Source organism: Protobothrops mucrosquamatus, unplaced genomic scaffold, assembly GCF_001527695.2.
Source record: "Protobothrops mucrosquamatus isolate PMUCROS unplaced genomic scaffold, P.Mucros_1.0 scaffold151, whole genome shotgun sequence".
Classification (NCBI taxonomy): domain Eukaryota; kingdom Metazoa; phylum Chordata; class Lepidosauria; order Squamata; family Viperidae; genus Protobothrops; species Protobothrops mucrosquamatus.
The window spans coordinates 417710-443615 of record NW_015386516.1 but is presented as its reverse complement, the minus strand read 5'-3'; the positions used below and the strand labels follow the sequence as shown (position 1 = coordinate 443615).

Sequence of the window (25906 nt, the reverse complement as noted above, 5' to 3'; positions counted from 1 at the left end):
TTAAGAGTTATTAAATTTTTTTACTAAGCCTTGTTGATATTGCCCCATCTACTTAATACTTTTAGATATCCATTTTCATAGTGAGAAACAACCTATGTGTCCCATCCTATGAAACAAACTTGGTGCCTTAAAGAGAAGAGTTAAAACATTGGTGTTCTGTTTTACCGTAGTTGCCATTTTCTTTCCTGTCCCTTCCGCCCCTCTTTTTATTGCATTGACCATAAGGTAATTGAAAGCGCTTGGGGGAAATCTTCAAAAGAAAAAGAAAAACCCGATCTATAATAAGTACAGTATTCTGTTTGTTGTGTATAGAGTTCTTGACAAAAACATTGTGTGATACCTATTAAAAATCAATATATTCTTTGTATATAGCATTTTTCTTTTTTGTAATCTGCCTAGAAAGTGAGTGGGCGGCCATATAAATCCTCCAAGTAACTAAATAAAAACTTTTCACCTGCTCAAAATATATGTGGTATTTTTAAAATAACATTGATTTGTTAAAAGCAAGGCCCTAGGTTGTATCCAGGGTAATCCATACATAAGATTAGATCCACTGGATAGGTATGGTTCCTTTATGTAAGTTCTACTTCTGAAAAAAAAATTAAGCTCTAAAGAATTTTCACACATTCCCAGTAATATTGCACATTATTATCTTCTGTTTAGAGCAGGGGAGAACTTGCAGGACTCCAGATGTTACTGAAATACAGGTTTCCCTTCTTATTATTGATTAAGGTGTACTGATTTAGATTTTTGAGTGTATCACCAACTTTCATTTAACTGAAAAATACCTACATCCAAAAAGTACAAATAACCACTATGAGCCATTAGTTTAATATTCAATATCCATTCTCAAAAGCTTTAAATTCTCAAAGATTTATACAGGTAGTTCTCGACTTACAATAGTTCATTTAGTGACCATTCAAAGTTACATCACTGAAAAAAGTGACTTATGACTTTTTCACACTTACAACCGTTTCAGCATCCTCAGTCATGTGATCAAAATTCAGACACTTGGCCATCGGTTTATATTTATGATGGTTGCAGTGTCCTGGGGTCATGTGATCACTTTTGCAACCTTCTTACAAGCAAAATCAATGGGGAAGCCAGATTCACTTTACTAATTCTGTGTTACTAACTTAACAACTGCAATGATTCACTTAACTACTGTGGCAAAAAGGTCATACAATGGAGCAAAATTCACTTAACAAATGTCTCACTTAGCAACATAAATTTTGGGCTCAACTGTCATAACCTGAGGACTACTTATATAGATGTGTTGGCTGCACTCATGCTTTCCCCCCATCAGAATTTTTTATAACTATGACTTGTCACACTTAACTCTAAACCCCAAACAAGTCAGATGTTTGGCTTGGCTGGGTATTATACTATACAATATCCATTATATTGCTTATATAAATATGAAGTTACCAAAGGTTGCTGTCTCTTTGATTATCTTAACAATTTTATTGAAATCGGTTTAGGAAGTAATCCTACACATACTATACTTACACAGATATCTAAACTTCCTTGATCATAATGTCAGGGGTGATGTGGATACAATTGGATTCTCGCAAACCTAGAGGAGGATTGTGTTCTGCCAACCTGAACTGTGAGGAAGAAATAGGGACAAATTTGGAGAAACAATTTAGATCAGGGGTCCCCAACCCCTGGTCCGTGGACCAGTACCGGGCTGCAGCATGCCAGCAACCGGTCCGCACAAACAAGCAAAGCCCCATCCGTGGGATGCAGGCAGGCACGTAACCAGTCCTGGTGCCCAAAAGGTTGGGGATGTCTGGTTTAGATATCCTAACTGGATATGGAGACATTAAAGCAAGAGAGAAAGTGGAACATGTAAAATTTATTTTTATCCCACCTTTATTATTTTTATGAATTAGTTAAGGTGGCAAGTACATCTAATATGTCTTCCTCTTCCTAGGCCAAAAGTCACCCAGCTGGTTTTCATGCCTAAGGCGGGACTAGAACTCATAGTCTCCTAGTTTCTAACCTGACGCCTTAGCCAATAGCCCAAAGGTGCAAAGGTTACATTTTTATTTATTTTCCTGCAAGGGATAATACAGTACTGAAGTATATTAATGGATGTTTTACAGAGCAACAATATTTTGAAGTAGAAAAACGATTGGCTCAGAGTCAGGAGAGGCTTGTTAATGAAACACAGGAATGTCAGAATCTCCGAGAAGAGCTCACCAAGCTTAGTAAGTATAACTTTGTTAAGTGGGTCACAAAATAATATTACTGTATTATTTATACTGACTGTATAAAATATTACTGTATTATTTATACTGACTGTATAAAATGTAAGACAAATATTGAAAAGTTTTGTTTTAGAAAATGAACAATGTGCTATTTCTTTATGATTCTAATCCTTTTTTATACCACTTACTGTTCCAAGATTTTAGGAGTGAAGACTGTAATTCTAAGTATTAAAGCTACTTTTCACAATAAATTCCCCTCAATAGGCCTATGTGAAGTCTCCTATATAAGAGGAATGTGACTTCCAGCTGGTGCAAAAGTTTAAAATTACACAAACCAGCAGTGAGGATTTTATAATGGAAAGTAACTTTTTTAGAATTATGTAGGTTGTCTGTGATTGAGGCATATTTGAAATGATTAGACAGCAGTTTTCTCATTTCAGTACTATAGATGTATAAGAATCTTAAGTCTGGGTATTTATTCCTTGGGATAGGAAATGTTATTATTTGGTCATGCTGTTGCTAATGAATGGTTTATTGTAATACAAACATGAAAGTAGCCTTCTTTTTGAACACTCTACAGATGAGCAATTGAAGAAGCTAAATGAGAAAAACAAAGAACTGGAAGGTGCTCAAGATCACAATGTGACCATACAGGTATGGGTGCTGTGTCAAGAAGCATTCAGAATTGGAATTTATAATTAGTGCCTATTTTGTATTTTTTTAATCCTGTTTTTATTTTTTTTAAATAACTCAAGGTAGTGTGCATACTTAATACTCTTCCCTTCTCCTATTTTTCCCACAACAACAACCCTATGAGGTGAGTTGGGCTGAGAAAGGGTGAATGGCCCAAAGTCTTCCAGCTGACTTTCATGCCTAAGGCAGGACTAGAACTTACAGTCTCCTGGTGTCTAGCCTGGTACATTAACCATTAGATTAGACTGGCCCTACCCACTGAAAATTGGTAAAGAGCAGTAGAAATTCAAGGCAACTTATCCAACCTTTAGTGTTCTACAGCCATACTATTTTTTCTTTGTTTTTGGAATATTGCCACTTTTATACAATTGTTAAATGGATAAATTATTTTATTTAAATAAATAAATGCAGCATTTTGCTGCATTTTCCAAAACTTTTAGTCATTTACCTATCTGATGAAATTGGTTTGGGATTAAATTATTTTCATGTAATCAAATTTTCTGGCTTTTTTTTTTTTAGCCAGCAAGAAATAAATAAATTGTAAAGTGTGAGGCTTGCTCTATAATCATTGACTTCAATTCATAAGACTATCGCCTTTATTCTATTGTTATTTTACCACACCCACTTATAGTAGAAATGGAGCCCAATATATTATCATAGTATAGCATAATGATGGAGGCATAGTATTACATAATGATGGAGGCACTGTACTTATGCTGGATGGATCTCAGTGTGATATGTGTGATCTTAGATCTGGGACAATTCCTAAAGATGCTGGTAGTTCTTCAAATAATTCAGGGGTGTCAAACTCGCAATGTCACGTGACATGTCACGACATATCATGACTTTTTTTCCATTGCCGGCAATGGCATGACACATCTGGCCTGCGGGCCGGCAGTTTGACACCCGTGAAATAATTGGTTTGAGAGCATAGATTAGAGAAATAGTCTTCAGAATTTTTAGTTGGACTAAGACACAACTCTATTATCTATTTTTGTAATCATTCTCTCATTCTCCACCTAAATTCTCATAATTATCAAACTTACTGGACATCAGCAATAATACTGAAGTTGTTTTTGTAGTAACTAGTGCAGTATTGGCATATCTTATGCCTCTCTAGAACCAGACAAGACTTTAAAACTCAAATCCAACCTGCCCAGTGCAGAAATTACTAGAAGTGTTGGGACAGATTCAGTTTCTGCTTCAGCAATGCTGAACTTGCCATTTTATGTTGTAGTTTGCATCACTAGCTGACAGCTTATTCAGTTAAGAATGGTTTCTAGATATCAAGTCTAAACTTAATTTCTGGTTATTTTGTTCTTTGGGTTCTGATTCTGCCCTAAGAAGCAACAGAGAATGAATCTATTCCTTCTTGTTTTCTTTTTGTTTTTAGAGTCAGCTCACCAGAGCAAAAGAAGAATTGGAAGCAGAGAAGAGAGATTTAGTCCGGACGAGTGAAAGAAGAGCTCAAGAACTAGAACATTTAAATGGTAAAAGGCTGTGTTGCAAGACTGCTTCAATCCTTCAGTGACTTAAAAAGAACATAGAGCACAGAGATTAAATTGACAGTAAGAATTTGTAAAGTTGGCAACCATTTAAGAAGTTTAATTCTTTTTTGAGCTAAACTTTAGAGACCAACCGAAATTGAACTTGAATGTTTACTGTAAATGTCAGGTGAAATAATATGGAATATTATTCAAACTATTACTGTGAAAGATATCAAGATGGTTGCATGGTAAAAAAAAAAATACAGCCAAAACCACAAACAAACATACTAGAAAACAATAGAAGAAGTTATAAATATCAAGAATTTTGCAGAGCTGCATAAACAAAAGTATTGAGGTTCACATAATTGCTATTCAGTTAAGTATTTAGTAGCAAAAGTAATTGCAATAAATATGATACCTTCCTAGAAATATCTGGAGTAGGTGAAAATGAGTTAGTGGAGATGTTAATAAGTCAACCTGGCATACTAGTATAAAAGAGGCAATACAGAAGCTGGACAAATGGACAAAACCTCTTCTATGCAAGGATGGTGTTAAATCTAGCAACCAGGATGGCAAAGAGTGAAGCAGAGAGTTAACTGTCTTTTTCCATGGCTGCAGTTGTTATCAGCAGTTTTACATGACCTCCTACAGCAGGCATGTCAAACTGTTGACTCGCGGGCCGAATGCATCATACTGAAACCGCGCCCACCCCATTGCCAGCAATGGGGAAAAATTCGCCCTATGTCGCGTGACGTCACGTGACGTCGCAAGTTTGACATGCCTGTCCTACAGGATGCTCTTATTGTTTACTGCCACCCCAATGTCTTCAATGATAACCTGAGATGATAGGTATTGCAGAAATCCAAGGAGTCATTTCCCCCTCCCACCCAGAAATGCTAATTTCTGCCAGAAAAAAAAAGTAACACGTCTAGAATTGATGTGACATACAAATTCTGTCAATAAATACACTGGGAATAAATCGTCAAAGAGAAGATTTCTTTCTTTGTTGTGCAGTAAACTGCTTACTGATTCTGTTGAAGGAAACACTCAAGAAGTTATTTTGATTGTTGAGAATGAGCAGTATGTGGGAAAGCAGTCAAGAGAGATTTTGCTTTGGAAGCCAGGGTAATAGATTATGCCTTGGTAGTTAAATTTCAGTGTCATCAGATGTATCATATACATCTAATGTTGTGAGACCTGGAAGGAGAACAGTAAAAAATGTGAAATGCCACCAAAGGCAACCAGCACATTGCAGTATATACCAGGGGTAGGCAACCTTGGCTCTTTTATGACTCGTGGACTTCAATTCCCAGAATTCCTGAGCCAGCCATGCTGGCTCAGGAATTCTGGGAGTTGAAGTCCACGAGTCATAAAAGAGCCAAGATTGCCTACCCCTGATATATACTGTATCAGGCTCAATTCAGAAAGTTGATTTTAACATCTGTTGTGTTAGCTCACTTTGGGCATTTTAACATCATTTTGACACATCTTATATGTGTTTTTTTTCTTTGCAGAGGATGTTAAACGTCTGAATGAGAAACTTACAGCAACAAACACTGCAAAGATAGAGCTTCAGTTAAAACTGGATGAGCTTCAGACATCAGCCCTTTCTGTAAAAGTAAGTATTGGGAAGTTGTGTGTGTTCAGCTGTAGACAGGAGGTTATCACAGATCTTCTAATATCTAATATCTTATTTCATTTATTCAACTATAAAGTTAGGTATATCTAAGACTCTATAATGATTCTCTCACAACTGAAGCATTTTATGTTATGAAAAATCGAGGATTTTTATGACATTTGCCTTTTTATTTAAAGCTAAAAAATGGCACTAATGTGATATTACCAGAGGGCATAGGTTTGAAATTTTGGGCCCTGGGTTTTTGCTTCATTCCTTTTGATTTGATTTTTTTTTTTTTACGTAGGCACGTTAACGTTTTCAGAAGCTTAAATTCCTGCTTTGCTTGTTCTTTTCATGTCCTCCACGCTGGGTCAGAATCATGCCACTAAATCTCAGTAGCTTGCTCTTAGAGAACAAAAGCTATGGAGAAGAGTGCCTGTAACCAGCATGAGGTAGATAGGCAAATTCAAAATTTAAAAAATGGATAATAAGTCACAGCAGGATTGTGTTTGAGTAGCTTATTTGAGTTATATACAGTACATACCTAAGTAATCCTCATTGATACATTCATAAATAGCCCAAAGAATTATTTAACCATAGTTTACTGAATTAGCTAAGCATCAGACATATCATAATATGTGTGAACCAAGCCATTGAGTTCAGTTGGATATCTTTCTGTGTAAAACGTACAAACTCTATTAAGAAACTGCATAGGCTTGATATGAAGTGCCCCCAAATCTATCTTGATAGAGCTTCTGTTCTGTATATTGTATATCTTTGAGCAACTTCTTTAGCACTTTTAAAAAGTGTGAAATAAATACATTTCATATACTTGAAAATTATATTTACAGCACCGTGAGCAGAGGTGGGAACAAGAAAAGGAGCTATTGCAGAATCAGAACGCTTGGCTGAATACTGAACTGAAGGCCAAAACAGATGAGCTTCTGGTCCTTGCTCGAGAAAAAGGAAGTGAAATATTGGAGCTCAAATGTGGCCTGGAGAACAAGAAAGAGGAGGTAGAGGAAATCAATTTTCAATCAATCAATATTACTATGGCGGATCAGGTGCTTAGACTTGTAGACCCCTTTTAAGGGATATCAATCAAAGTCACAACTGGAAATGTTTCTTGTACATAAAATATTCTAATTCATTATCATGTTCTAGCCTTCCAACTTGGAAAGCTCATAAATCTAAGAATGATTATTTATATTTATCTTGTACCCCTCCTAGGTTTCTAGACTGGATGAACAAGTCACTGGACTAAAACAGTCTAACAACAATCTACAAAAACACGTGGAGGATCTTTTGGAAAAATTAAAAGAGGTAAATTTAACTGCTTGGCCTTTAAACATTAAACCAGAGAGACAACTTTGCTTTCATTCATACTTTTCCTATAAAGGATCTTTTAAAGCTTACCACTCCCCCCCCCAAGAAACGATGTATATAGTTTCAGAGGTGAAGTGCTTTTAGTGGTTTATTATGCATATACAGGTAGTCCTTGCTTATTGACCACTTGTTCAGTAACTGAAATTACAACAGGGCTGAAAAAGGAGAATTAAGACCAGTCCTTGATATTGCACCCATCACAGCTCGTAATCATGTCATCACATTTCAGGCACTTGGCAGCTGGCACACATTTACAGTAGTTGCTGCATCCCCTGAGTCTCTTGATTGCCATTTGCAACCTTCCCAGCTGGCTTCCAAAGTCAATGGGGAAGCCAGCAGGAAATTGCGAGTTGTAATTATGTGATGGCTCACTTAATAACCACAGCTTGAATTAACATAAGTTGGCACAGCCATGTGATGCTTTCCTTTACAACTATATTGCTTAGTGATGGAGTTGCCAATTCCCGTTGTGGTCAGTAAGTGAAGATTATTTGTATTTTTGGAAAAATGCAGTGAAACGTATGGCGCGTTTAGATCATGTCTATCTAAATCAGTGGTTCTCAACCTGTGGGTCGGGACCCCATTTGGGGTCGATCGACCATTTCACGGGGGTCGCCAAGCAAGGCTGTCCGCCATTTTTTCCCCCTTTTCCGGCGGATGCCTTACCTCCCTTGGGCTGGGCCAGCTGGTGGTCGGCCTGCTCTGTCTCTGCCGCTTGCCAGCTATGCCTCGGCCGGCGCAGGGGGCGGAACCACGCATGCACGGCGCTCCCAGGCAGGGAAAGTCCTCGACTTACGACCGGTTGGGTAGTCCTCGACTTACGACCGGTTTAGTCCTCGACTTACGACCGGTTTAGTCCTCAACTTACGACCGGTTTAATCCTCGACTTACGACCGGTTGGGGTCACGGCATTAAAAAGGTTGAGAACCACTGATCTAAATACTATGGCATTTCGGAATACGTGGAAGCAACAGTTGGTGGAAAATTAGTTGAAAACTAAGTCATGTTACCAGTGTTAAAGACTTTATCCTTTATTCCATTTTAAAGCATTCAGAATTTTTAAAGTATTGAATTGTTTTATGAGTATAAGAATGTATCGGTTGTTTTATCTTTAATTGTTTAGAACTTTAGAGATTAAACATGTATGTTAATTTTTTTAGGCAAAAGAGCAACAAGCTAGTATGGAAGAGAGATTCCACAATGAACTAAATGCTCATATCAAGTTATCTAATTTATATAAGGTATGATTTTGCTATTTGTTCATGATTTCATCTTCTGTATTTAGAAGAGGAGGCATGTTATCAGTTTGGATCAGCAGTGGTATCAAATTGCACTAATTGCATTTGCCATTAGGTTGCTGATGGCCAGTGATCCCTCTGTTTTCCTGCTGTCCTCCACCCTCCCTGCCCAAAATAGAAAAAAAAACATAGGGGCTGATTAGTAACTGCTACCGTGGGGGGAAATCTCAATTCTAGTTGGTTATATTGGGAAACATGTCCTTTTAAATGGTATGTTTATTGCAATAAAACAGTTAATAGAGCCCCTGGGAATTATTTATTGGATAAGCTTTAAATTATATATGGGTCAAGCTATAAATTGACATAAATTGTGGTATTCGAATTACATAAACTCGGCCCATAAAACATGCTAAGCTAAAGGACAGATCATTTTACAGTTAATGTAATGTGTAAATTCTGCCTGCATGATACATTCGGCATGGAAGAAAAATTCTTGCTGATTCCAGTTCTGCTCCAAGTGATAGGGGCTTTGACACCATCTGGGGACTGGAGAGAAAGGAGTTAAACTCTATGTGAAATATCTGGTGTTACAGTTGTATTTTCCATGAGAATTTCCCTCTTTTTTCATTATTAAATTAATTATAGTTAACATGATAAATGTGAAGTGCCAATACTAATTACTTGATGAGCTTTACAATGGCCAGATTTATACTTAAGCCTGTTTTTAATTATAGCCATTGAATAAACTGCTATGGTCTAATTCACATAATATTAAGGTACAATGGGTGGACTTAAGAATCACACTCAACTGAAAGCAATATTATTTATCAGATGTTTGAATCCAGTGTTAGTTGCAGGCAGGATTTATTTTATTTGGTATAACTACTCTACAGTGTTTAGCTTTTGAGGTTCTTTGCAAAGTATGGTGTTAACTTGTACTAATTTTTAAAATTTGCAAGATTTTGCTTGCAAAAATTTACCTAAAATTGGTGCCAAAGTACGGTTAAAAATAATCACTTGTCAATACTGATGATTGTACAGTGTAAGATTAATCATGGGTAATGCTGAAAGGGGGACAGAATTTAGAAGAAGTATCTGAGCTTTTTAAGGTATTGTCCTTTCCAACATTCAAGAGAATGAGAAACATTAAAATGAGCATTGAATCTGATTGTGACTACAGTCACTTTGTCATATTGATAATTTGTGGACAGTGAGACACTTCCAGTCTTATGGATTATAGTTCCTAATAGGAAATGCAAAACATACCAGACAATCAAATACAACTGTCTTCTTTTGGTAAATTGTTCTGAGCTGAAGGATTGTGCCTTAATCTGTATCTACTTCGTGCAATAAATTGCCAAAGGCCCCCTTTTATAGTGTATAATTACCAGCATGATCTTGAATAATTCATGCCAAATGCCATAATGGCAAATATATTTGATTGCTACTACTAATTGCCAGGTCATAGATAACACTTCCATATCTGCTTTAGGTGGAAACACATGTCTGCTAAATATATTTTTTTTAAAAACAGACAGACATAGACTTTAATCTGGGGCTATGATTTTTATATTGTACAAATTCCACTTCATGTTCCCAGCAGTATCTTACAGGTTTCAACCTGTGTCCACTTCCATAGGCTTTAACCTTTAAAGAACTGCACATTTTTTCTTAGTAAATATGACTATCTCCTGGCTCAGTTACAATACATTGCATTTAGAGTGCTGCGGATGACTTGGAAGCAAAGAGTAATGAGTTGACCCAAGCTGTGGAGGAGCTGCACAAACTTCTCAAAGAGGCTGGTGAAGGTAAGGATTATATCGTTGGAGAATTTCGAATTTTGCTTGAGGCTTTATCACTTGTCCTTGCTGCTTTTTGCAATCTGCCAATTAACATTTGTTGAAAATCAAGTCTAGGCCGCAAGTTACTTTTAAGTATGCCAAAGAAGGACAATATGAAATAAGTCACTTTTTATATCTTGCCAAAATATGGCTTGTCAGAACGACTGTTACTGTTTAAAATGACAATAAAGCAACATTTTAAAAATTAGTGTTGGCTTAAAGTTCAGAAATTTTTTTCACTTCCCCCCCAAAAAAATCTATGGTTATAAAAAAAAAGCAAGACATAGTCACAAACATCATAAAATTCCTTTTCCATTAAAAAAACCCAACTATTTCAACTGTTCACCTTACTTTATTCTGTTTTTGGCTTGCTCGTTTTCAAAAGACATTTGCTGTTTTCATTGGAAAGAGGGAAGATACTGTTTGAACAATGCGAGTCCACATTTTTGGTCTTTCTTTTAGTTGACTACTAAAGAGGCTGTAGTAGTGGAATTATCTGCCTTATTGTCGTGAATTGCATGATCTTCCATCAAACATGCATGTGACTCTTGCTGTCAAATGTATTTTTCTGCCATTCTTAGCTAACAAAGAAACACAGGGTCGTTTGGCTGAGATGGAGCAAGCAAAGGCTGCGGTTGAAAAAGAACTGAAGGAAAAGATTAACAAATTGGAGAAAGAGTTGGACAACGCAAATGATCTGGTTTCAGCTACCAAGCGAAAAGGTCTGGTAACTTCTAGGGAAGGGGCAGTTTAAAATTTGGGACACTTAACATTACCGTTAACTGATTAACTGATTTCATTGCAGTAACTATGATTGTAGTACTAAAAATGAAATAGCTAAAAAATACTTTGAAAACAAATTACTGTCCTAGGTGTGATTTTTTTAAAATTACTGTCTTCCCCTTGTTATAACAGGAACATTTGTGAGCAATATTCATGGCCATTTTTGGTTTTGTTAGTGTATAAACTAATAATCTCAATTGGTAGTTTGCAAGAATTATATTAATTGAAACAGTGCAAGTGAACCTGACTTCTGAGTAAGGCTATGCAAAGATCTGGATTCAAGGGAAAGAGATGATTTGGATTGTACCATGAGCGCACACATACCTCCTTAAATCAAATGCAAATCACTCTTTCCTCTTCGAATCAAGGTTGCTGAATAGTTCTAATTAGTGGAGTCTGCACAGTTTCCTAAATGTCTTCATTCGAACTATAGTTTAAGATTGTTTCGTGAGTACCTGGGCTTCTTTTTGGACATAGGGGCTCTTCTTTCTAACTTCTATTGTGCAGCCAGGAGAAGTTCAAAAGGTTTTGGTTAATATAGTTTGCTATATAGTGTTGCCCAAGAGCTTCTAGTAGTTAATGTCAATCATGGGTAATCTTTTTGATACTCATCTTTGAAATTTCCTTAAATTAATCCTCATTAAACCTAACCAGCATTTGGAATGACCATACAAAGGCTTTGGAAATCTTTCCGGTGGCACGTTGGATAGAAAAAGGATTAGGCTCATTCCATGCAGCTGGTGTCGTTTGGGATGTCTGAGCACAATTAATATGGTAAAAATATGTGAGAGGCAGATTGTTTAATTAGATTGCTTATTACATTAATGGCCACCTTTTAAAAGTGTGCTGTGACCTTAATCTTTTCTAGGGGCCATACTTTCAGAGGATGAGCTGGCAGCTATGTCTCCTACAGCTGCTGCTGTTGCAAAAGTGGTCAAGCCTGGTATGAAATTAACTGAGGTAGGAATTAAATCGATGATATTTGTACTGTTTACAAGTTCATGTATTTGATGGTAACAACATTCCCAAGAATAGTGTTTAAACAGAGATTTTCTTTCAATGTCAACAAGGTGTATTTGGGATTATCCTCATCCCTGGCCATAATCCACATAGAAAAAGGAAGAAAATATATATAAACCTAGTGTTCTTTACTAAGAAATGTGTTTTTACTAATATTTAAAACTGGATTATAATTTACAGAAGTACTTCATTTTGGACAAATTATTTGTTACTGTTTTAGATTCTTTCTATCTATGTATAGCAGTGTTTCTCAACCTTGACAATTTTAAGGCATGTGGACTTCAACTCCCAGAATTCCACAGCCAGCATTGCTGGCTGTGGAATTCTGGGAGTTGAAGTCCACATGCCTTAAAATTGTCAAGGTTGAGAAACACTGATGTATAGGCTGTTAGGGAGGCTAACAAGTCCAGATTGATTATATAGGATGGTTAAAGCCTCTCAAACACATAAGTGAATGATACATTGGGGATAAAAATTTGGACAGGATTATTTCCTATTTTTTATTCATTTACTACAGCTTTACAATGCCTACGTAGAAGCTCAGGATCAGCTGCTTTTGGAAAAATTAGAGAATAAGAGGATCAATAAATATTTGGATGAAATAGTGCAGGAAGTGGAAGCCAAGGCACCCATTCTGAAGCGTCAGCGAGAAGAATATGAACGCTCCCAAAAGGCTGTAGCGAGTCTTTCTGCTAAACTTGAGCAAGCTATGAAGGTCAGTATGAAACTGAAGGGAAGTTCACACACAAAATATAACAACCTTTACGAAGGTGCTCTAGGATCCCATACTGTTTTTAAGCAATATACTATACATTGGCAATTCATCAACTTCTGATTTCAGACAAATATTTATGGAGGATTTATAGTATACATCGATCTAAGAAAATGATCACAGAAAACAGATTTGGGGGGATTAGACCTGTCCTTTGTGATAAAGAGAATGTTGCTTTCAGTGGATGGTAACAATTTAGATTTCATGTAGAGGTTTCTGATTTAAAAGTTTCATAAATAAGAATATGTACATCCATATAGATACAAATGCTAATATTGTTCATGACAAACTTGCTTTTTCAGTGGTAGACAGTATGTTTATGTTTATCTAAACAAACAGTGCAACAAATGGTGTTACCACTCATCAAGATTTGCTCTGTGTGCTTTCAGTGATTGTGTGGCTCAGTGCTGTTAGAAGACGCCTTAAAATTCTTCTGTAATTAGTTTGTCAAGAATGTGGCAAAAATTTGGAACAGATAATCAGTGTATAACCTAAATGATTTTTTTTCCAGATCCATCTACTTATGTTGTTTTGTTTTTCCTCCATGTTGATTACATAAACAGTGACCTATGTTGATAGGTTAGACCAGGGGTAGGCAACCTTGGCTCTTTTATGACTCGTGAACTTCAACTCCCAGAATTCCTGAGCCAGCATGGCTCAGCTTGGAAACCTCTCCCTTTCCCCTCAGCATGGCTGGCTCAGGAATTCTGGGAGTTGAAGTCCACGAGTCATAAAAGAGCCATGGTTGCCTACCCCTGGGTTAGACGGAACATACTCCTATTTTAGAGTCTTCTCAAACTCTGAGGGCATTTTCTTTAGTTGGCTACATTCTTGCTATCTATATTCACCTCCACAACGTGAAGAACCATTTTGTCTAACGCTCTATAACTGTAAAATGCTTTATGCATGCTGCTTTTCTCTTGGCATCCCACAAGCAATTTAAAATGTATCTTCTGAATTTGATTACTACTCTTATTTGAATCAGTCCATATATTTTATTAAGTTAAGGGGATGTTATTATTTTATATTAGCTGCTTTGAGATGATTTTGGTGAACATTCGTATAATATAGTAAAAAAAAGTAATGCTCATTTATTACAAAGAATAAACTTGTAAGCGATATTTGTCATAGCATACTGATTAGTAATAGTTGGGTTGACTGAGATGATATTATGAAGATAGAAATATAACCACTTTCCCTATTAGCTATACAGGAGTGTGAACAGTTTACTTCTTTATATATTTGAGCAACTGTTATCATTAGGAGCCATTATTTGGGAATAATGGAGAGATTTAATTTGCTTGTTCTAATCTATAATATAGCATTTACAGAATATGTTTAATTTTTTTCTTTTTTCTCTTTCTAAGAAAATCAGTTAAACCAGCAGTCCCCAACTTTTCCGGCTCTGGGGATTGCCAGCAGAGGGGGGGAAGGAGATATTGACACACATGCTGCACGTGCAAATGGAATTTGGCACACTCTTCCATCGCTTGTGTGGCCCGGTTCCCAATGGGCCGTAGACAGGGGGTTGTGGATCCCTGGGTTAAACTGACTGTCATAAACCTATTTATTGCCTAGTCTGATACAAGCATATATGTTAAGATCACATGAATCAATATTTTTCTTTTCTTTATTTTTTGCAAATATTAAAGATTTTCAAACGCATTGACCAATTTTCAGTTTTAGTCATGCTTAACTTTGGGTTACAGGAAATCCAGCGCTTACAAGAAGAGGCTGATAAAGCAAACAAGCATGTTTCTGTCTTTGAAAGAGAGAATCAGAGGTTTGAAATTCAGGTCAAAGATCTTTCACAACAGGTTAGTTCTCTAGACTATTTCTTGTTGAATCTCGTGATTTGAAAATGCAGGTAGTCCTTAACTTGCTACCCATCACTTAATTGAAGTTATAACAATACACACATCTATAAATGCTTTTTTTATTGTGAAATTATATCTGTAAACCTTTCATTCAGTAGTAAATGGGAACTGTTGAGCTCTTTAATACAAGCTTTGTATATAGTTCTACTCTCTGTTCTCTCCAGATGCCTTGTTAAAATAGACTTCCTATATTTCATAGGACGGGTCTTCAAACTTGGCCCTTTTATGACTTGTGAACTTCAACTTCAACTTCCAGAATTCCTCAGCCAGGCACATTCTGGGAGTTGAAGTCCACAAGTCATAAAAGGGCCAAGTTTGAAGACCCCTGCCATAGGAGGAGGGTGAAACACATAGATGAACCCCTTGACTGAGCCAACCTGCCAATGGAATAGAGTTCATCTAATACTTAACAACAAAAGAGGCTTGGAAAGGAGAAAGTAGACATGGAAAGAGAACGAAGCTTAGGAATGAAAAAAATCCTATTTTTTCTATCAGTTGATTCCTGACCTAAAGGGAAAATAACTGGAATAGTCAGATATTTGGTTATTCGAACTCAAGAATAAATAACCTATGGGCCATGTATAGCTCCTAGGCCTCCCATTAACCTTCAACCGCTAGAATTCCCATTGTCAAATTTTGATAGCAAAAATGACTGAATGTTGGTGTGATTTTGATCAGTTTGGAGATGGTTTTAAGGATGGATGTCAAAACCACTAAAAAAGAATGGAAGGTAGTTAGGATTTAATTATGCTAACTAAACATTCCTGAAACTTGAGTAACTCTAGAAATGGGTTTGTGGGATAACAGATGATACCCTGTAAATTTGAAAGAATGGAGCATATGTATTTATTTGATGGCAGATAGAGTTCTACAGGGTGAATAATCTATTTTTCTGTTTGAAGATAAGAGTATTATTGATGGAGCTTGAAGAAGCCCGAGGTAATCACGTCATCCGTGATGAAGAAGTCAGTTCTGCAGACATCAGCAGCTCTTCTGAAGTAATAAGTCAGCGCCTGGTTTCCTACCGAAACATTGAGGAACTTCAGCAGCAAAATCAACGCCTCTTAATAGCTCTTCGAGAGCTGGGAGAGGCAAAGGAGAAAGAAGAACTAGAAACCACTTCTACCAAGTACGTTTCAGCTTTGGCAATGAATTTGGAACACCAAGATTTGGTGTCTAGAATCAAGGTTTATTAACATTGCATTGGTGTTCAGGTAAAAATAATTTTATAAGAGCTGTCTAAATTAATCATGGTAAAATTTAGAATACATGTGAGTAACCCAATTTTCAGGATCTCTTCCATTCATGTAAAAAAAACGGTAGCTTCATCGTAAGTCTTACATGTTTTCTGTAACTTCTATACTCCATTTATTTATTTATTTATTTATTTAATTATTGAGAAGAAGCAGGGGTCTTGGTTGGCTTCTCAGATCAAGCTTCAGATGCATACTCACTGTTTCCTTCTTGTATCATAGCTGCAAACTTACACTTTTAGTTAAGTTTCAAAAAGATAGCATGAAGAAATATGGGCAGAAATGTTTGTTGAACATTTTCTCAATTTAGGTACTTCTCAGAAACTCTGTTCTGCCCATTTTATAAGCAAAAATCACAGTGTACTAGAGGAGATAGTTCATACCTCTTCTTTAAATTTAGAATTCTACTAGTGCAATTTTATTCCTGGTTTTTTTATCATTCCTCCATTTTGGCACCATAACTTCTATATTTTAACATAAATAACTTTTTCTTGCCATGACAGGATTTCTGAGCTCCAGAATCAACTTGGAGAAGCTATAATTGAGCTAGAAAAGCTGCGTGAGGCACGGCACCATCAAATGCAGCTTGTAGAGTCCATCGTTCGTCAGCGTGACATGTATCGGATTTTGCTGGCCCAAACTACTGGAGTTGCCATTCCATTGCAAGGTCAGAATTGGACAGGCTTTCTTTTATTGATGTTTTTCTGAACTGCAACATTGCTTTGGGGAAAAAAATCCTGTCTGGCCTTTTCATCATTAACAGCAGTCACAATGTAGATTTTCACTATGGGTTACCCTTACAGAATAAGTAGTACAGTGACCTAGCGATTAAGATGCTGGGCTTGTTGACTAGAAGCTAGACTCAAGCACCATGTGATGGGGTGAGTTCCTATTCTTGTTCCAGGTCCTGTCCATCTAGCACAGACATGTCAAACATAAGGCCCGGGGGCTGGATGCAGCCTGCGAAGTGGTTTCATGTGGCCCATGAAGCCATCCTGGAAACAGTGAGAGAACGGCCCCCGCTGCCTTGGCCCTGGCCCAGGCCGGCCAGGAGCCAATGTACAATTTTGTGGTGGCCATCTATGCTGAAATGCATTCAGTCTTAGCTCCACAAGGCCGTCTAGAAACAGCAAGGAACCAGCCCCTGCTGCATCGGCCCCGCCCCCTGGGTGCATGCTGGGGAGATGTCACCCTTTGTGAGGAATGAAGAAATGGACCATGCCTTGGTGTTTGCCCGGTCCCACCCCCTTCTGCCAGAGACCCTCAGATCTGTCCCACTCCTGCCCAGGCCCCCACAGGCACCCTTGACGCAAACAGTGTAGAGCTGGCCATGCCCACCCAGTAGGCCACACCCACTCCATCCATGCCCACCCAGTAGGCTGCACCCACCCTGGCCACACACCCCCGGCCCCCCAAGGGCAATCGCAATGCTGATGCGACCCTCAATGAAATTGAGTTTGACACCCCTGATCTAGCACTTTGAAAGCATAGAAATGAAAGTAGATAAATAGGTACCACATTGGTGGGAAGATAACAGTGTTCCCTGTGCCTCGGCATATAGTCATGCTGGCCACATGATCACGGAAGTGTCTTTAGAAAACGCTGGTTCTCTCAGCTAGGAAACAGAGATGAATACTGCCCCCTAGAGTCGGACACAACTGGACAGGGGAAACATTTATCTTTTTCTTTTCTTTTTTACCCTTACAGAAATAGAATAATAGAAATAATAATTGTTTATTTTTTAATTTGATTTCATTACTTTATTATTCTGAGAATTCTTAGAACTATAGTGCAAAAGAGAATCAAGAAAAGCTGATCTAACTTTATGATGTTATTTTTACGGGGTTTGTTTTACATGTTTGCATGAAAACAGGAAAGACAGAAAACAGACTTTGGCCTTTGATTTTAAGCAATCAGACAGACTTTGTTTTATATTTGTTTTTTGTTTATTTTTTGTTTAATGGTGTTGTTTAAGCCAGCGATCCCCAACCTTTTGGGCACCAGGGACTGGTTCCATGGAGAAAGGTTTTTCCCAAAGACAGGAGGGGGTGTGGTTTCATGTGCTGCCTGCATCTTTCAGATGGGGCTTTGCTTGTTTGCGGTAGCCCAGTTGCTAGTATGTTGCAGACCGGTGCCGGTCCATGGACCAGGGGTTGGGGACCCCTGGTTTAAGCTATTATACATGTAGCTAAGTACTAGAATCTAACTAATCTTGTAAAATGAAGCAGGTCTAACCTAATTAGCACATGGATGGGAATCACTAGGAAATAACAAAGCTGCAAGCTAGGTTGATCAAATTCCATAGGAAAGCAAAAGCAAATTATTTCTGTCTTTTTGCCAAGAAAATTACATATGTAATTGGACTTTAGGAAGCATTCCCCTTTTATTCTGTTGCATATTGTAATGGTGATAATTTCATCAAACTATGGAGCAGGTTGAATTTAGTCTTTTTAACTTTGAATGCCGGAGCTAATGAATACGTCACTACATATAACATTTATGTAGAGGTGCACAAGCCCATCAAAGATTGCTACCAAATGAATTTTAAATGTGACAGAAGGGATAAACTATGAAATACACGAGTAGAGAGTAACTACGTTAATTATATTTGATTCTCATTACATTTAGATATAAATAAATGAATCAAGATTTATTTTTTGTCTTGGCCTCCACCACTTTTTTTTTTAAATTGATGCTAGTATGTCTTTTGCCAACTAAAATGTTTGGCAAGCTCATGATCTGGCCCATGCATGAGACTGACAGCTAGCATGCTCAAGTGGTTTGATTCTTAGTCTAAAACAAGGGAGCTTGGGTTCAGTTCTTCAGCCAGTTATAAATCTCTTTAGATCACCTTGCCTCAGGATTTCTCTTGCCTGACTTCAGTGGGATGTTGTGAGTTCAGGACACTGAACTCCATACAATCTCCATGGAATTATTTTTTTTTGTATAATTTAGCTTCAAGCATCTTGCCTGAGGAACTGACATCAACCCCTAAACGCCTGTCAGGTTCCCTACCTGCTTCAACTCCAACTTCAGTCCCAGTGATCGAGTCAACTGAAGCAGCAGAAGCAAAGGCTGCCCTTAAACAGGTATGGGTTTTTGCCTTTCACATGCTCACAAAATCAGACATGCTTTTCTTCCGTCTAGCCTTCTGTTTACCCCTCTACGGTTTTGTTTATTTCACGCACTTGACAGCTGCAGGAATTTTTTGAGAACTATAAGAAAGAAAAGGCAGAGAATGACAAGCTGCTGAATGAACAAAATGAGAAGCTTCAAGAACAGGTTACTGACTTGAAGTCACAGAATACAAAGATTTCTACCCAGCTTGAATTTGCCTCTAAGCGGTAAGCCAAAATCAGCAACATTAAAAGAAGTCCCTTCACAATTGATTTAGCATGTTTCGCTACTAATGAGAAAATTCCAGTTATCAATTTGCATATTTCTTGGATAAAAGGTCTGATAATTGTGCATTTGAGCATCAATAGCACTAGCAGTAGACTTGTATACCCTTTCATAGTATTTCACACCCCTCTCTAAGCAGCTTACAGAGTCAACATATTGCCCCCAACAATTTGGTTTCTCATTTTACCAACCTCAGAAGGATAGAAGGCTGAGTCCCGTCAGAATCAAACTGCAGGCTGTGGGCAGAATCAACCTGCAAAACTGCATTCCAATCACTGCACCACCAAAGCATTATCTAAGCTTTGGAACTGGGAATGCCATATGATTGGTTTTTATTGTTTCCACACACCCCCCTCTCTATTATCTTTTTGGCTATACCTGCAGCAGCATGTTGGTGATGATGGTTAGTTTCAAGATACTGTTTTCAATATGAGATTGTATTTAACACACATGGATACACTGTGCCTAGTGAAAGGCCCAAACCCATACCAAATAAATGTATGTTTTCTGTTCCCCCTCATGGAGGGAACAATTTGGATGGAAGTGGGAAAGGCTGAACAGTTCTCATTTATAGGATAGAATGCAGTTCTCTATAATGTCTGTCTCACCTATTTTCAATAAAGAAAAGGGTGGTTGAAATTTAAACCATAAGGCAAAAACAGTATGCAGATCTGCTATTTCCAAATTTTGCTTAAAAAATATGCTAGTTCTGTGTCTGCACTAGTTAATAATCTTCATTTTCAGTGTTGTCTAGCTAAATTATTATTTTTTCCCTTGGAGTTTCTTTACAGTATTGTTATGTCGTATAATGGAGACATGATGGGAAAAGATAGCAATGGATCATCAAGTTTGGACCAAATAAATAAGAATTCCTTAGTCCTGCAGATTTTTATGCGTTTGCTGAAATAATAAATTACTGCATTTAATTTTAAGATGTGTTTACTTAGTACCTGTTGCATATTATCAAATTGCTTTTATCTGATTTTTGCTTTCATACATTAGCAAATTACTATAGGTGGTTCCCATATTATAGATATAATTCTGAAATAATTACTGGAATAAATACTGGGGGGGAAATTGTTCAAGACTTTAGGATGTTGTCTGTATCTGTTTGAATACGTCATTTCTGAATTCAGAGTGGCAGGCTACTTTTAAGTATTCTCAAACACTAAAGTGACCCTCATTCAAAATATTTTAATGAAGCTGGAATAGAATGTGTGGGTGCATGTGTGCGCGCCCCATTCCCTCGAACCCTCCTCTAGTCCCCCTCAAAAAAGAACACCTCAGGTTATCTGAATGAACTTGGAGATTCTCCAGTGGGTATGACTACAGAGGAGAAAAAAAAGAAATGGAAGAGGGATTGATTTATTTCATATATAAATACTTTATAAATAATTTAATAATTTTTATCATAATAAAACTACTCTGCTACTACTAGAATGGTTGAAACCATGAATAGAAAACATTCTCCATTATAACATTTTTAAATCATTAAAGGTGCCCATTTATTTATTTATAAAATGTATAGGCTGCCCATCTTACAGAATCTTCCCCCCCCCCAAAATTCTTACCCTTGTTTGCTCCCTGTACATTTTAATAAGACTTTTTGTTCTGATTTTCCCCTTTGCTTTTGTTACATCAATTTCAATGGAACAAAACCTTCCTGGTTTTCATCCTGGTGAAGTTATGAGATGTTGCAAGATAACGTAGAGGGATATCGGCGAGAGATCACATCACTGCATGAGAAAATTCAAAAGCTGTCAGCAACTACTCAGAAGCAGGAACAGATCATCAACACGATGACTCAAGAATTAAGAGGAGCCAATGAAAAATTAACGGTTGCAGAGGTGATTGTTACTGGCTATTTTTTACATTATTGTTTATTTTGTAATGGCAAAGACTTCTAATAAGCCTCTTTTAATTTTATCCCAATTTGGAGGACATGTTTTGTTTTGGCTATGGAGGAATCTAAGGATTGAAATACATTTTTTCTGCAGCAGACTTAATTGGATGGACCATCCAATTAATATCTGTGGCTTAGGGTGGAACTGTGGAGTTCCTGGTGCTCTCTGAGCTTGGTGGTTTGCTTACATTACCCAAGTAAGTAACATCATTAGTGATGTTGCTACTGTTTTGATCAATAATTTGGATCCAGTGCATAGACATTTGGCCCAAGAGATCCAGCTGCAAATCTCCTTTCTGCCATGAAAAGTCTTAAGAATATCTGAAAGGGCAACTTGTACACGTGCAATCTCAAAGTTGATGACATATGAAGTTTGTCTATACTTGCAGACTGCTCTCAAGTCTACATTGTAGTTGTCCCAAATGTTTTGAAAGGAATTCTCTTCGGAGCCAAAAGCCTTAACTGCTTTGTTTCCTTTTTAGACCTTGAAAATGTAACTCTTTGAACGTACCTTTAAACACAGATCGTTTTAATTATTCTAACTATTTTTAATATTTTTAAGTAATTGGTGTGGTTGTAGGTTTTCTTTGAAACAGCTTAAGAGTAAACAATATATATTCTTAAAAGTAAGAGTAATATAAGCCAAATTCGAATTTGGAAGTAATGTGAAATAAATATACAAGCATAATAAAATAGGCTTATCATTACTTTTCATTAAGCTGACATTCTTTGGAATATTGGCTTGTTTGTACAATGTGCTTATACATGCTGATTTGTTCCTACCTGGCTCTTTCTAAAGTTTCTGTAAGTCTGATTTGTTGGAAGAAAGCAAGATAGATTCCTTTAAAAATATCAGAGACAAATAACCAAGTGGAAGGTGTATAATAACTTCATGTGATGCCATACCCTTTCTAGAATCACATTTATCTGTTGTCTTCTACAGAATTGTTTACATCTTCCTACCATTATACCCCCCAAATTAGAAATAATAAAGGAACAGAACTAATTAATCATGAGTTGATTGATCCACTTTAACTTGATGTATTCAGATGTTGAACAGTGAATTTGGATTTAAAATACTACGTGGATTGAATTAATGTAAGATGAAATATCTCTTTCTAAGGTGAGAGCAGAGAATTTGAAAAAAGAAAAAGATATTTTAAAAATGGCCGAAGTTCGTTTGACTCAGCAAAAAGAATCTTTAATAGCAGAACATAGAGGACAAAATCTGCTCCTTACTAATCTGCAATCTATTCAGGTATGTTCAGTTGTATTGCATTATTTTTTTCTCCCTATTCTCCTCAAAAATGTTTCTTAACCTTGGTGACTTTCAAGACACTGGGAGTTCACATCCCAGAACTCTGGGAGTTGAAATCTACATATCTTAAAGTTGCTGTGATAGAGGAAACACTGTAAAGATATGGACCAAAAACCTGAAGCATCATTTGTCATAGTTCCGACATATACTTCGAGGCATTGTTTACCTTAAAGAATCTTTATTTGAGTAGCATAGCATCCGCACTAACACAGTCGAAGCCAAAAACTGGATTCCCCTCCCCTGAGCACATAGTATCAAAGCACAATTCCCTCCTCCAATTAACAGTCATAAATCACATTCTCCAATTAGTTTGAAATGCAGGCTCTCCCTCCAGTTCTCCAGCCCACCAATTCTTATCATCTCTTATTTCATTAACCTTGGTTCACACACTAAGTCCAGTATTATTATGTCTATCCAAACACTCGTGCACATTCCTCCCCCCCCAGCATCATCTAATTCTAAAAGTAAAACATAAGAAGAAAATCATTGCATCTCTAACTGTTGTCAAAGCAAAAACATCCAATGTTAGCAGCATTGAAATCATTAAGTTCTACATGCTACTGATCTGTAATGCTGTTATTGGTTATGTTTGGTAAATATGAGCAAGATTTGGCAGAAATACTACATATTAAAATGTATTTTACTTACCAGGTAATTTTGGAAAAGGGAGAGACAGAAACTCGACAGAGGCTCAATAATCAAATTGAGAAGTTGGAAAGAGAAATAGCCCAGCTGAAGAAAAAACTGGAAAATGAGGTGGAGCAAAGACACACACTTTCCAAAAATCAGGATGTAAGTATTAGAAACTGAAGGAATTTAGATGTTCATATGACTTTCTGAGCAGTCATTTTTAATAGGAAGCCATCTAGTCATTTATAATTCAAGATACTATAAATTCCTTATTTGGAAGTTTATTTAAGTTCTGGAGGACTGGTTTGGTTTCTTAAGAGTATACAGAATGGTAAAACAAAAAGCCAAAGATTCCTTACAGCTATTTTGGTTTTATTCAACAAAAGGAATATAATTTTTTTTAAAAAAATAATTAAATGAATTTAATTTGATGCAGACTTAAGTGAACACATTTAAAACATATTTCCATCACAATGCTGACGTAGGAACCTCTTGCTGAGAGGATGAGCAGGAGAAAGTCTGTTTATGGAATAGAAAAGATTAAAATAACTTTGCATTTGGAATTATCCCACTTTTGGGGGGATGGAGGCGTATTAGTGGATCTCCGACATGACTGTTTGAGTTCTGGCACAGGTAGTAGATATTTTGATCATCCCTGCCAGCAGTAGGATTTTTTTCCCTGCTCCCGCTTCTGTTCTATTTGTCATCTGGCATCATAGGTAAGACAGGATCATGCCAAGACACATTATGTACACTGTACTTGTGATGTTGCGTAGTGTGATCATCTTGTAAAAGGATTCATTGTATCTGAGCTAGTATATCTCTATTGACTTCCAGCCCTTTGTGGGCTGCTGTAGAATCATATGTTTTTCTCCTGCCTTTCAATTCCCTTTCCTTAAGAGGGCCAGGGATTTACAACAGCATTCTCTAGCCCAAGGTTTTATGCCAGTGGAAGACAAGATAATATTCTCTAGATGTTTTGAATTCTAAGTCTTGTAGTGCTTTTATATCAGTGGATGGATGCAGTGTTTTGTACCACACAAGTTATCACATGGGCAGAAAGAATTTCAACTCTTTTATATGTTGGAGTAAGAAGTTTTTAATATTTATTTAGCAATGAAAAGGTGACAAGTTTAAATGTTCTGTTTTGAGAGAAAAAGCCAAAACAATCTTGACATTTAAGTAAAGAGTGTGCTTTCAGCTATTTTCTCGGAAATTGAAGTGTGGTGCTTTGAAGTAAAGTACTATAATGTTCCTTCTCAGATTCACCTCTTGGATGCTAAAAGACAGTGTGAAACTGAAGTGAATCTTCATGCTAACACCAAAGAACTGCTGAAGAATGCTCAAAAGGAGATAGCAGCGTTAAAGCAGCAGCTCCACAATATGGAAGCTCAAATAGCTTCTCAGTCATTGCAGAGAGCTGCTGGCCAAGGTAAGGGTACCCAATGCGAATACGCGGGGAGAAGAACCTTAGCAGAATGAGCAGAATTCAGTGTGCCAGAAATATTTTGAAGAAGCTAAATATAAGGCTTGCATGATGCTGTTTTCTGAGGGATTTTTAATACATCTTCTAAATGGTGCAATTCAGATTTAATTTGTTTTAATGTTGGCCCCAAATGACAATTGGTGGAGTGTAAAGTCCTAAGCCAAGTATGTGCAAGCCATTCAAAGATAAGGAAAAATATACAGATATTCTTCACTTAACAATAGTAATTAGGACCAGAATTTTCATTGCCAAGTGACATGGTCCTAATGTGTGTTGTTTAACAATGGCAATTGCAGCTCTTGTGCAATTTGCTCATTAAGCAAATTGACATGGTTCATAAAGTGGTCCTCATTTGCAGCTGCCCACCAGCTTCCCCATTAACTTTCCTTGTAAGAAGCTGGCAAAAAAGGTTGCAAATGGCAATCACAGAACACTGCAAAGTAATTGTGAGCTGGGCCCCCAGTGCCTGAATTTTGATCATGTGACCATGGGGACCGGTCATAAGTCCCCGTCATTCAGCTCTGTTATAAATTTGAATGGTTGCTGAATGAGTGGTTGTTAAGTAGGGACCCCCTGTATACTGTTTTGTGGAGGTTGAAGATATTGCAGTAGGCAGAGCATTGTTGAACAGGCAAAGCTATAGCCTATGCAGTGGTAGATTGACATCTGCCAATTTTCCTGGTTTGCGGGGAGAGGGGGGAGTATCTTTGTTGGTTTACAAACTGCAAATCAGTTTTTGGCTTTGTATGATGAGTGAAATGGCTACAACTGATTTTATCTGTTTGCCAGCTTTAAAAGCCCTTACATTTCAAAACCTCCTTTGTTGATAGTAAGTCATTCTTCTTTTATGTTAAAAAAAACCCTGTGAATAAATATTGAAAGTTGTGAATCAGTTGAGAAAATATTATTTTTTTACTCAAAATGTACTACAGATGCGCTATAAATTCAGTTCATAAATCCTTATTTAATAATTGCTTCTAAAATTT

General features: G+C 37.1%; 1 protein-coding gene across 1 annotated transcript in view; it reads left to right on the top strand.

Moving 5' to 3' along the window:
• Nucleotides 1-25906, top strand: part of TPR (translocated promoter region, nuclear basket protein) — a 63838-nt gene that overhangs the window by 630 nt on the left and 37302 nt on the right. The window contains exons 2-21 of the mRNA XM_015813312.1: nt 2109-2213; nt 2794-2867; nt 4300-4396; nt 5908-6011; nt 6863-7027; nt 7242-7334; nt 8558-8638; nt 10356-10443; nt 11058-11198; nt 12128-12219; nt 12797-12994; nt 14761-14868; nt 15831-16057; nt 16685-16848; nt 19137-19270; nt 19377-19525; nt 21268-21430; nt 22610-22744; nt 23456-23596; nt 24698-24866. Coding sequence (XP_015668798.1) covers nt 2109-2213; nt 2794-2867; nt 4300-4396; nt 5908-6011; nt 6863-7027; nt 7242-7334; nt 8558-8638; nt 10356-10443; nt 11058-11198; nt 12128-12219; nt 12797-12994; nt 14761-14868; nt 15831-16057; nt 16685-16848; nt 19137-19270; nt 19377-19525; nt 21268-21430; nt 22610-22744; nt 23456-23596; nt 24698-24866 — 2628 coding nt within the window. The remainder of the gene's footprint in view (nt 1-2108; nt 2214-2793; nt 2868-4299; nt 4397-5907; nt 6012-6862; nt 7028-7241; nt 7335-8557; nt 8639-10355; nt 10444-11057; nt 11199-12127; nt 12220-12796; nt 12995-14760; nt 14869-15830; nt 16058-16684; nt 16849-19136; nt 19271-19376; nt 19526-21267; nt 21431-22609; nt 22745-23455; nt 23597-24697; nt 24867-25906) is intronic.